Source organism: Vigna unguiculata, chromosome 5 (assembly GCF_037176805.1).
Source record: "Vigna unguiculata cultivar grain cowpea cultivar isolate G323 ecotype 2 chromosome 5, ASM3717680v1, whole genome shotgun sequence".
Classification (NCBI taxonomy): domain Eukaryota; kingdom Viridiplantae; phylum Streptophyta; class Magnoliopsida; order Fabales; family Fabaceae; genus Vigna; species Vigna unguiculata.
In genome coordinates this window covers 46,720,774-46,732,774 of record NC_140796.1, presented here as the reverse complement: position 1 = coordinate 46,732,774, position 12,001 = coordinate 46,720,774, and the positions used below count along the sequence as shown (strand labels likewise).

Genomic DNA, 12,001 nt, shown 5'->3' with positions numbered 1-12,001 from the left:
TGACCAAATCAGAAGAAACTGGTGAAAAAATCGCCATTGAAGATGTCACTTTATTTCTCTACTGTAAACAAATATTTAAAAAAAATTAAATAATATATAATTAAATATATATATATATATATATATATATATAAAGCTGAATGTGTAAAAAAAAAAAAAAAAACCAAAAAGTGAAGTCGTCAGACCCAAGGACGACTTCACTTTCAAAATATATAGAAACCGGCTTTTGAGAGCACGGTTTCGCTTTTTGAAAAAAAAAAAAGAAACCAGCACGGTGGAGGACGACTTCACCTTTAATGTCGTCCTCCACCACGACGACTTGACCCTATTTTACAAAAAAAATTTCAACGGACCCATTTTTACAAATTCTTGGTCAAAGTGACCCCTTTTTACAAAAAAGCCCAACTAAGGACATTAGAGTCTCTCCTCCTACCACTCTTTCTCCCCACTATAATCAGGAGTTCTCCGATCTTTTGTTCAAGAGTGACTGTGGAGGTGGTATAGGCCCTAAGTGTTGGTTGTGCACGAAAGTGTGCGAGGGTCTATTTGTGGAGATTATGGAGTCGACAGAAATGGTGTGGAGTTGGACGAAGTGGAAGAACGGTGTGCTTGAGCTTTGTGACGATCGGGAAGGGTGTGAAAGTGGTTGGGAGAAGATATTCAATCTATGACAAATCTCTCTAACTACACAAACTTTTTTTATTTCAATGGCTTAAGCATAAAAGATAAGACAATTTTATAGTATATAAGTGCATGCAAACATTACCTTACAAGTTGGTTTTGTAAAATTAAGTTTGACTTAAAGTTCACTTCTTAAGATGATATTAGAGCCTTATTTTTTTTTATCCGAGCTACCTACCATTTATGGTGTTTTGATGCACATTTTAAATTTCACTAGAGCCTTACTTTTTCAATCCAATCTACCTACCATTTTTTCAGTGTCTTGTTTCACATGTTTTCTTATCAAATGCATTTATACACCATTAGTTAATAATACACCTTTATGAAAAACTTTATAATAAGCTTTGTGATATTTCTCTCTTATGTGTTTTTGGTTGCTTGTGCTACTCTAATGCTCAAACTTCACATAGAAAAAAACTTGATAGTTGTGTTGTTCCTGACCTCTTCCTTAGTTTAAGCCTCACACAAAAGATTATCTTTTTTTCTTAATCTTAAAAAATCACAACATTGATTTTTATAAAGACATTATTTTTATGAAGATATTTTTCTTATCACTCTAATCTCACTCAACATCAAGATGAAAATAGTTTGTTTTTACCGATACCTCACAATTATACTCAAACATGTGATTATACTAATAATATTGTTGCCCCACCTATTACTCAATAATGTGAAATAATTGTGAAAAAAAAAATTGAAAGGACGATGTAAAAAAATCAAGACTATATTACTTTTTTTATTTTTATTAAAATTTCAAAAAATAAAAATAAAATGCTTATCCATTTACATAAAGGGAGTTACATCATCACATATTTATAAATTTATAACAAAGTGACAAAAGAAATATAATTATTGCATGTAGATTATGGAGAGGATTTCATGGGAAGTGAATAGATGCATTTGAAGGGACAGAGAAATTATTGTGGTGTTGTTTGGACTAAGGAAAAGATAGTGGACACTATAAAAAACTCAAGACTATATTTTTTTTTACTTTTATTAAAATTTCAAAAAAATAAAAATAAAATGTTTATTTATTTACATAAAGGTTGTCACATAATCACAAATTTATAAATTGATAACTAAATGATAAAAGAAATATAATGAATGCGTTTAGATTGTTGAGAGGACTTGACGGAAAGTGAATAGATGGATTTGAGGGGACAACGAGATGATTGTGGTGTTATTTTGGTCAAGGAAAAGATAGTAAGATTTAAGTATATTTAATATGAAAGTTTGTGTATCATATGAAGGGTACGATAGATTGAAAAAATGTGATAATAGATAAAATTATATGATTGTCATTTTTTCTTTGAAAATAAATGTGATATAATTTAAATATAAATAGTGAAAATGATATTAAAATTAAATTGAATTTTTTATTTAAAATTAAAAAAATAAGTTAAATTTGAAAAAAAAATGTTGGAATAAATTTTAATTACATTTTGTTTTGTGCTGTGGTACTCAATCAGTTCGGTTTATTAGAAACTTTACATATGCTAAAGTTTTATCCAAATGGAGGATCCTTTTCTTATTAAGATACGTGAGTGCAACTTCTCTAATTATTGTGCTGTGGTACTCAATCAGTTCGGTTTATTAGAAACTTTACATATGCTAAAGTTTTATCCAAATGGAGGATCCTTTTCTTATTAAGATACGTGAGTGCAACTTCTCTAGTTATTGCTTTTTCCCATGATCACAACTTTTCCGACATAAAAAAATGGAACTCATTAATGATAACAAAAATCGATTCCAGCCTCCAACACAAAAAATGGAACCAATTCCACCACCAAAATAATCAACGACAGCAGGGATGTCAACGGGGCGGATAGGATACGGATAGTAGTTTTCCCGTACCCTACCCGCTGGATAAATATCCACCCCGTATTCGTACTCATATCCATTCGGTATCCGTCATGCGGATACCCGTCTATTTTTTTCATATCCGTACTCATATCTAAAATCAAACCATTCTTGTCACTTATCCAACTATAATATTACAGTCTTGAATGGATAAATCCACAACATTTTCATCTCTTGAAGCATCTTCTTTATCCCCATCTATTTGGAGTTGAAGCTAGGTTTTCATTTACCAACCCACTAATGTGTTTGGTTAAAAAAAAGCCCAACATTATAAAGCCCAACATAATGTGTGTGACCATACGAGTTAGTGGGCCAACCCGGCTCACCACGGGTTCAACCCAGGTGAGTCGGGTTCTTGGTGGGTCGGGTCAAATACTGGAATTTCTAAAAAACAAAATTCAACCCAACCCGGTCCAAACCATGTTGGGTCGGGTTGGCCCACAGGTTCTGACGCACTTTGACATACATACATACATACATACATATATACATACATACATACATACATACGTATATACATACATATGTACATACATACATGCATACGTACATACATGCATACGTACCTACATACATACATACCTACATACATACATACATACATACATATATACATACATACATACATACATACGTACATACATACATACGTACATACGTACCTACATACATACATACCTACATACCTACATACATACATACATACATACATACGTACATACATATATACATACATACAAACAAACAAACATACATACATACATACATACACACACACACATACACACATACATATACACATACACATACACATACATACATACATACATACATACATACATACATACATACATACATACATACATACATACATACATACATACATACATACATACATACATACATACATACATACAAGTTTTTAAATATATAAGTTTTATAGTCTTATTCTTAAAATTCTTAAATACTTCATATCTCGATTAAAGGGCTTAGATTAACGAATGTAATGATACCAAAGTTATAATAATTAGCGAAAATCATGAGTTAAATACAAAATTACTAAAATTATAACCAATTTTAGAAAAAACATAATTTAGGAGATAGATTGAAATTTTGACTTAGAATCATTTAAACTTTAAAACATGACATTATTAATTTGTAGTTTTTTAATTAACGGAAAATAATTGTATAATATTATTAGATTGTAACTGTGTTTTCACAATGCTAGTCATGCAAATTTTGAAAACATAAGAATGATATAAAGTATTTGTTTGTTTGATTTAAATAAATTATTTAATTCAATTTAAATAATAAAATAGAAATATGTTTACAAATAAAATAGAGATTACTATTAAATTATTTTATAATGAATTAAATTTTCGTTTTATCTCTATTTAATTTATTACTAGAAACCGGAGATTGGGTGCTGGTATTGCCTTTCATCTTAAGACATTTTTCTGAATAATTTTATAATCATGAAATTTGTTCAAAGCACAAATTTCTTATATATTATCTAGAATATTCTTATATGCATTTTTCAAAGCACAAAATGGTCCTCAAATTAAATATATATATATATATATATATATATATGTGTGTGTGTGTGTGTAATTTATTAACGAAAAATTGAATGAAAAGTCATGTTTATCAGGTTTAATGACGAGTAATAGCTGGTTAAAACAAATCCACCTACTTCTCACGCTAATTTATACATTTAGGATAAGACATTAAAAGGTTGTTTGGAACTTTGATTACTCAACAAAGGTAACTGAGGAAAAGAAAAACAAAGAAGGCAATGCAGAAAAGAAAAATTAATTCATAAAAAAAGAGACTAGAAGGAGAATTTATACAGTAAAAAATTCATACAAAAAGGAGAATATAAAAAAAGAAAACTTCAAAGAAGGGAAGCCTACAATAAGACAAACTAATCTTACATGTACAGTAAAAATGGTAGAAACTCATAAAAAGAAAGAATCCATCCACTGCTGCATTTCTTGTTGCTGCAATATTGTATCCACTGACACACTGTTAAGCATAGTCTCCGAAGACTGTGGAAAATGCTGATCAAGTGCCATAATCGAAGTTTCTTCTGCATGAACATGCTTCTGCAGTGGTTTTGTCTTCAGAGTATTTCTGTATTTCTGCATATATATATATACATATCAATGTTGTAAATGTTTAATAAATAAAGGATCTATGAAATCTGAACAAGTGCAATAGAAGCATGTAAAATGAAACTAACCTGTAAGTGACTAGCGACATGGCTTCTTGTCAAACCAGGCACATTCATGAGCTCAGAAATTTTGTTTGGCACAGCCTCTGAAAGGTAACAAATTAAGACTGTGAGATCACATGAATTAAAATGAAAAAGATCAGAAAAATAAAACAAGGGTTGAAAGAAGAAGAATCATACTAGCAAGTCCAATTTGATTGACAGCTTTCACAAATTCACCATGCAGTTCTGATGTCCATACCATACGAGGTTTCTTTCTGGAAGAAGGTGATGATTCACCAACATTATCAACTTCACTTGAAGCTTCAACATTACCAACATGATTTCGCATCCTTTTCCTAACAACATGTGTCCACATGTTCTTCACTCGATCCTCATGCAAAGGCTTAATCCAGTAATCACACCCTCCAAGTTTTATACTCTTCATCACAGATTTCTTGTTATCATCCAAAGACATCACTGCAAAATTCAACTTTATCAGTTAATTAAACAACTTCAAAATTTTTCGAGTAAAAGAACATACAAGATTAGTCACATACTGATGACAGGAACGTCAATTTCCTGGTTGGCAAATAGGAATTCGAAGCCATTCATCTTTGGCATATGAACCTCCATCATCACCAAATCAATACCCACTTTTCTTTCCCGCAAAATATCACTAGCACGTAGCGATTCCGTGCATGTGATCACTGCGCACAACGTTAAAATTATCATTAACCAAACAAAAGATTAACTCTTTCTACGACAAATACTCAGCAATTTGTAAGTATTGTATATCTAACCTTCATAGCCTAACTCATTACATATCTTCTTGATGAGTTCAAGAACAGTAGGATCGGTGTCGATGGCGAGGATTCTGAGATTTGCTGGAAATTCGTACAAAACCTTCTCCCAAGAAATGTTTGCCATTTCTGCAGTTTCTGTTTCTGTCGCAAGTGAAAAAACATGTAAGGTTTTCGATCATTTATATTCACATTTTTAAATAAACCATCATAACGGAATTAATTTTATTTACCCTTTTTATCTATCATCTCAAATGTTTTTTTCTTTTCTTTTCTTTTCAAAATCAGGCATTTAATGTTAACTAGTTAATTAGGGTAATTAAAAAAGTTAGTTCGAAAATACGTTAACAAGATTAGTTGGTCCTTATTTTTTTTACTTGTGTATCATTAAGAAAATCTTTTATGTATGAACAAAATTAATTACTAATGTATGATTAAGGTTTACAATCATTTATATTGACATTTTTAATTTCATTCAAGATAACCATCATAACATAATTAATTTTATGATTATGTTGATTGATTGAAATCATTCTAACCGAATTTATTTACCCATTTTATGGATCATCTCACATTGTTTCTTCTTCTTCTCAAAATCATGCATTTAATATATTAGTTAATTCAGGTAATTGTAAAATTAGTCGGAAAATGCATGAATAAAATTCGTTGGTCGTTTATTTTTTTTTTTCGTTTTTTAACTTTTGTGTATAATTAAAAACATCATTAATGAGTTATTCTTGAACATATAAAAGAACAAGAACCATTATTAATTGGAGCTAATCTTCAAAATGAGATTAAAATATTAAAATTTATTTTATTAAAAACTCAGCTACGTAAACAGTTAGTTATTATAAAATCAATTAATAATGGTGTCTATGAATATGGGTTTTGAAAATATAAATTTATAATACCAGTTTTATCTTTAATTATTTTATAAATAATTTACTTTTAACCGTTATTCTAAAAACATTTTTTGTCTTAAACTATTATTTTAAAAAATTTTTTTGTACATATTTTTTTTTATTTATTTTGTATTTAACAAATATTTTAAAAATTAATTATATATTTGTTATTGATCTTAACTTAAATTTCATGCGAACACATCGGATCTTGTGTGTTCGTTAGTATATATAATTTTGTTTACCCTTTTTAAACATAATAATACCACAACAAAACATTTTAAACTCTTTCACAACATAATTGATAAATCTTTAAAACCTTGAGAACACTTGATAGTTGTGTTTTGATATAAAAAAACTTCTATATTCTCTTTGATTGATTGCGAAAAGTTCCCTTTTATTAATGCTCCTTTCATAAGGGATTCAAAATACAATTTCTATTGATACTAACATATGTCATCGATTATATTAGTTGATAATCGATTATTCTAATTAAATTTTGAAAAAAAATAACTACATCATTTCTTAAAGATGATTATTATACGATCATTTAATCGATTAAACACATTATTCATTAATTGTAAAAATTAATTTAATCAATTATAACAAGAATATAATCAATTATATGATTGGAAATATAAAAATCTAAATAGCACTCTCTTCTAATTGATTAATTCCTTATATAGTTAATTCTATTGTCCTTAGAATTAGGGATGACAAAAATATTCGTGTTCGTGAGTATTTGTGAATAAAATATGCGACGAATTGTTACTACCCGCAAGTATTTGTTACGCGTGGGTAGCGGGTATTTTAATATCTGTTTATAAATGGTTTGAGTGTGAGTATCATACTATTTGTACCTGTGAGGACCCGCTACCCGCAAAAAATTAAAATTATATTTATATTTTATTAAGTTAAATTTAATTAAAATTAAATTTTAGTTTATTTTATTAAAATATATTTTATTTTACATTTTTTTGTAATTTTATTTAAATTTAATTTTAAAAATTTATAAAATATACATTTTTAAATATTTGCGGGTGTCCACAGGTAGCTACGAATTTTAAAATATCCGCGGGTATTTTTTAAACGGGTATGTGTGGGTAGCGGGTGGAATTTTTTGTTGTGGGTTGGGTTGCGGGTAGGCAGTATTCGTGCCCGACCCGACTCGTTGTGATCCCTACTTAGAACATTTGAAGAACAATTTAGCTACTTATGTATTTGATTAAAAATGATAAACTTTATTTTCTTATTGTTTTTAAGTTATCAACAAATATTTAATTCGTTTTAGTTCAATTTGAAAGGTTTTGTATTGTATGATAGAGTTTCATCGATTACCTTGTGTGAAAGAGTTAAGTTAGAAACAAAGATAACTTTAAATTAAGCTTAAATCTTCATCCGCATCTTTAAATATCATCTAAACATTAACTTTCTAAAAACTAAAGACTTTCTTATTATCAACGGAAGGATGGTGGAAAATCTTAAACTTCCACCACTCCTCATCCAAAACTATGTAAGTTTCTTAAGTCCTTATCAACTTATCCATTGATAAGTATAAATATGAGGTACATCGGGTGATTCGATATCGATGGAAGCAAGTCATATATTGCTAAAATGGACTTAATAATATGATAAACATGTTCATCATAATGCCTAAACAATAAATTTACCTTTGAAAGAGAAGAAAATACTTACTCCCATTAACCTCTCACTCCAAAATAATTGAGAAGATATCAAATGGTGGTGAAACAATTAAAAGAAAAGACAAAGACAAAGAAAGACAAAAAAAATACTTGAGACTAAAAAGGTAACATTAATTCATAAATCTTTACTTCATCCAAATAAACATCTCTTAAGAGAAATTAAACATCAAATAGACCTCATTCATAAAAATTAAACACCCTTATAGGAAAAATCGTACAACTTGTTTTGTTTATTTTGGAAGAAACTTTTCCAAATGAAATGAAATATTGTATAATTTAATAAGTTGTACACCTCATTGTTAATATGTATCTTTCCCACGAAAAGTCCTAACAATTTTAGGGTGTAAGAAAAAAAAATCCATGGCCCAATTGATCCAACATTATGTAGGCCAATCTAAAGCCCGATCAGGGAAAGGTCCAATAGAAAATGGGACCCAGCCTGCCGTGCATCCCAAGCTAGTAGTATATTATCCAGATTCAATTCGTTGAACCACTTCAATCTTCTTCAGATAAAACCCTAGACTCCTCTGAACACAACAAAACACAAGCAGAAGAAAAAGAACAAGTCCTCCACACAAACCGAACCAAACCTTTGAACCATGTCAGGAGTGGGACCTCTCTCGCAGGATTGGGAACCGGTGGTGCTTCGCAAGAAAGCCCCCACTGCCGCCGCCCGCAAGGATGAGAAAGCCGTCAACGCCGCTCGCCGCTCCGGCGCCGACATCGACACCATAAAAAAATGTTTTCCCCTCCTCTTGAATTTCTTCAATCGGATATTGATTATTGGAAAAATGAAATCATTTTAATTTTTTAATGCTTTTGATCGAAGCATCTGATTCCGTTGAGTTTTGTTCCGATTAGTGATTATCTTTTAGGAGTTCGGGTTAGACGTATTGGTCTATTATATGTATATATTTTTTATTACGGTTTAGTTCTTTTAGTTATACAGGCGATTCTAATTGGGTTTTCTGTTTTATGATTTTGTTGCAAGTTATTCAGGTGTTACCTTTTCATCTATGTTGCTGTAAATCAATGTTTTTATTGTGTTTGAATATGAGGTGGGACTGTGGGTTATGGATTTATACGTTATAAGTGACTTTTGTGATTGTCTGGGAGATGGATTTTCTTGCATGTGGCACTTTAATGAATCAGAGCTGAGTTTGTGATAACGTGATTGGATGTTTCTGATTTTTTTTTATCGTTTTAGTCTCCTTTGTGTTTTTGGCTGGTCAGAGTGATGATTGTTAAGTTGTTGTATGCAGATAATGCTGGAACAAACAAGTCCGCTTCTAGTAGCACTTCATTGAATACTAAGAGGCTGGATGATGATACCGAGAATCTAGCTCGTAAGTATGCTACACTTTATGTATTCTACTAATTCGGTTGTATGCATTTTCTGCACCCTTTAAAAAAGTTCGTTCCATATTTTAGTCGCTGAGAAATTTGCATGCAGCATGATTTGATTGGTTCTTTGCTGTAAACTTTAGAAGCTTGTGTCAGTTGTGCCAACCTTGGAATATTTACATGGTTAACTTAGGAAATTCATATTCCTTTTTTAGCATGGGTTTATTGTAGGCATTTCAGACGTGTGCACACAGTTTTATTTCATCACTTAAAGTTAAGTTATAGAAGTCTATTCTATAAACATAGTGCAAAATGACTGAATGACTTGGACTTGGAAGAGAAACTTTTGTGGGGTTGTCGGGGGAGAGAATTTCATTTGAGGTTGTAATTGTGATTTGGAATCAGTGCCAACTGCCAACACGTTTTATTTTTGCAAAATTTGTTCTGTTACCCAGCCACTTGAGCAATATTTTTGTTGTTGTAGTGAAGAAAATATTCACATAATTTTCCTTTTCATTATTCATATAGCTATATTAAAAACTACACATCTAAAGTGATACAATTCTGTTTAAACAATATTTATTGTTACAAAATCACTTTCAGGTAAATGTTTCCAAGTATATATCAATCCGTTATTTCATTTTTCTTGGTCCAAAATCAATTTTGCAAAATTGAATTAAATATAAGATAAACTTTATTAACACTAACCCTGGCACAGTCTTAGTGTACTTGTGTAGTTCTATCTGCTCTAGTCCATGTGACAATTAATAGATGTCAGGGTAGGCTTAGAACTAACGACATTATGACAGTAGTCCCCCACCCATCTGGTGCGAGCATATATTCTCTAGAAATCGAGATCTACATTATTAGATTGTTATATCATTGTGCTACAGCAATTATAAAACCGATTCAATGTGCAATGTGGTTATTATATTTATGTTTCTGTTTGATGAGATAACTTCTCTGGTGATCTGCAATTCTCTTCTGTCTTTCCTACGATGTACATGTGTTGATTATAGATTTGCTTATGTTTGATGAGATAACTTCTCTGGTTGGCAGCAATTCTCTTCTTTTTCTTACTTATCTTGGCCGTTGTTGTGTTTATACCTAATTCAATGGTGAGGTGCAATCCATGTAAACTCACCTAATTGTTGTGTATTTAGGTTGTTCTGATGACATTCTTATAGATAGAATTGATGAGCTTTATTCAACAGAAGTGTGTTACTATATAACTTTGGTCATGAAAGGGTTTCTTTTATTACTTGAGCAATGCTCATACCAACATTGAACTTGTCTGCTAAGATAAGACTCCTGTTGTTGTGAACCTTAGCTAAAGATTGTTGCATCGTTTAGATTCTTCTGTTTGCATATTCTTATAGATAGAATTGAGGGGCTTCATTATCAACAGAAGTGTCTCGCTACATCTTTGATACCATTATATAACTTTGAACATCAATAGAGTTCCTTTTTCTTAATTATTTGAAGTTTTTAACATCAAAACTTCTTATATATGATTCAACCTTACACTTTCCTACTTTAATGCCCTTTCTGAGCCATTGAATTTGTGTGAACAGATGATCGAGTACCAACTGAACTTAAGAAAGCTATAATGCAGGCCAGGATGGACAAGAAACTAACTCAGGCTCAGCTTGCTCAAGTACTGTTCTGATCTCTCTTTCTCTTGCTTTCACATACCTCTTTTATACTATGTCTTTATGTTCATTATTTGTAGTTGGGTAGTTACTTATAACTTATGATTGTTTTCAGTTGATCAATGAGAAGCCTCAAATAATCCAGGAGTACGAGTCAGGGAAGGCCATTCCAAACCAGCAGATAATTGGCAAGTTGGAGAGAGCCCTTGGTGCCAAACTGCGTGGCAAGAAATGAAGGAGCTAAATCTGACGGTTCTGTATGTAGTTTAAGGCTTTTATTTCACTGTCCAAGGTTGGTTGCAAGAGAGACTACTAGTGTGGCAACTTGAGTGTTTCACCTGTTCAAACATGATTATGTATTTGCATAAATAAAGATGTATTTCCAGCACAAATTATTTTACCTTGGAGTTGCGATTATGTGTTCATGATATAACTGGAGATCCACAATGTGTTCATTCGTTGGGATCTAGTGCCATTTAATATGGATAAGAAGGAACAAAACGGAATTAAATATACTAGTGCCTTTTGCCTAACCTTTCTTTTCTTTTTGACTTTTGGGCTTTCAGTTGTTTTGTTTAGGTTTAATTATGTTTTTAGTCTCTATTTTGGAATCAAAATATCAAAATGGTATTTGAATTTTTAAAAGTCTCAAATTGGTCTCTTTTTTTTGTTAAAACGTCTCAATTTTGTCCTTTCTGTTAGTTAGAGGGAGTACCACGTGGCAAGTTCTTCAAATTTTTGATTTTTATTTTATTTTATTTTTTGAATTTTTTTTATTATTTTTTGAATTTTTTTTTAAAAATAAAAAAAATTGTCACGTGTCAAGCTGTCATCGTGCTGTGGCAGC

At 30.8% G+C, this 12,001-nt stretch overlaps 2 protein-coding genes across 2 annotated transcripts; one reads left to right on the top strand and one right to left on the bottom strand.

The window, feature by feature from the left end:
- Positions 1-4,499: 4,499 nt before the first annotated feature.
- LOC114184704 (two-component response regulator ORR21-like) lies at positions 4,500-5,683 on the bottom strand. Its single transcript, XM_028072015.1, has 5 exons — positions 5,557-5,683; positions 5,314-5,463; positions 4,955-5,233; positions 4,784-4,860; positions 4,500-4,682 (listed from the first exon to the last, which is right to left on the bottom strand). Exons 1-5 carry the CDS (start codon positions 5,681-5,683, stop codon positions 4,500-4,502), a joined length of 816 nt encoding a protein of 271 aa, XP_027927816.1.
- A 2,964-nt stretch (positions 5,684-8,647) lies between these two features.
- Positions 8,648-11,546, top strand: LOC114186336 (multiprotein-bridging factor 1b). Its single transcript, XM_028074399.2, has 4 exons — positions 8,648-8,899; positions 9,421-9,504; positions 11,077-11,159; positions 11,270-11,546. The coding sequence occupies exons 1-4, from the start codon at positions 8,758-8,760 to the stop codon at positions 11,387-11,389; spliced, it is 429 nt and encodes a 142-aa protein (XP_027930200.1). The 5' UTR covers positions 8,648-8,757; the 3' UTR covers positions 11,390-11,546.
- The last annotated feature ends 455 nt before the right edge of the window (positions 11,547-12,001 follow it).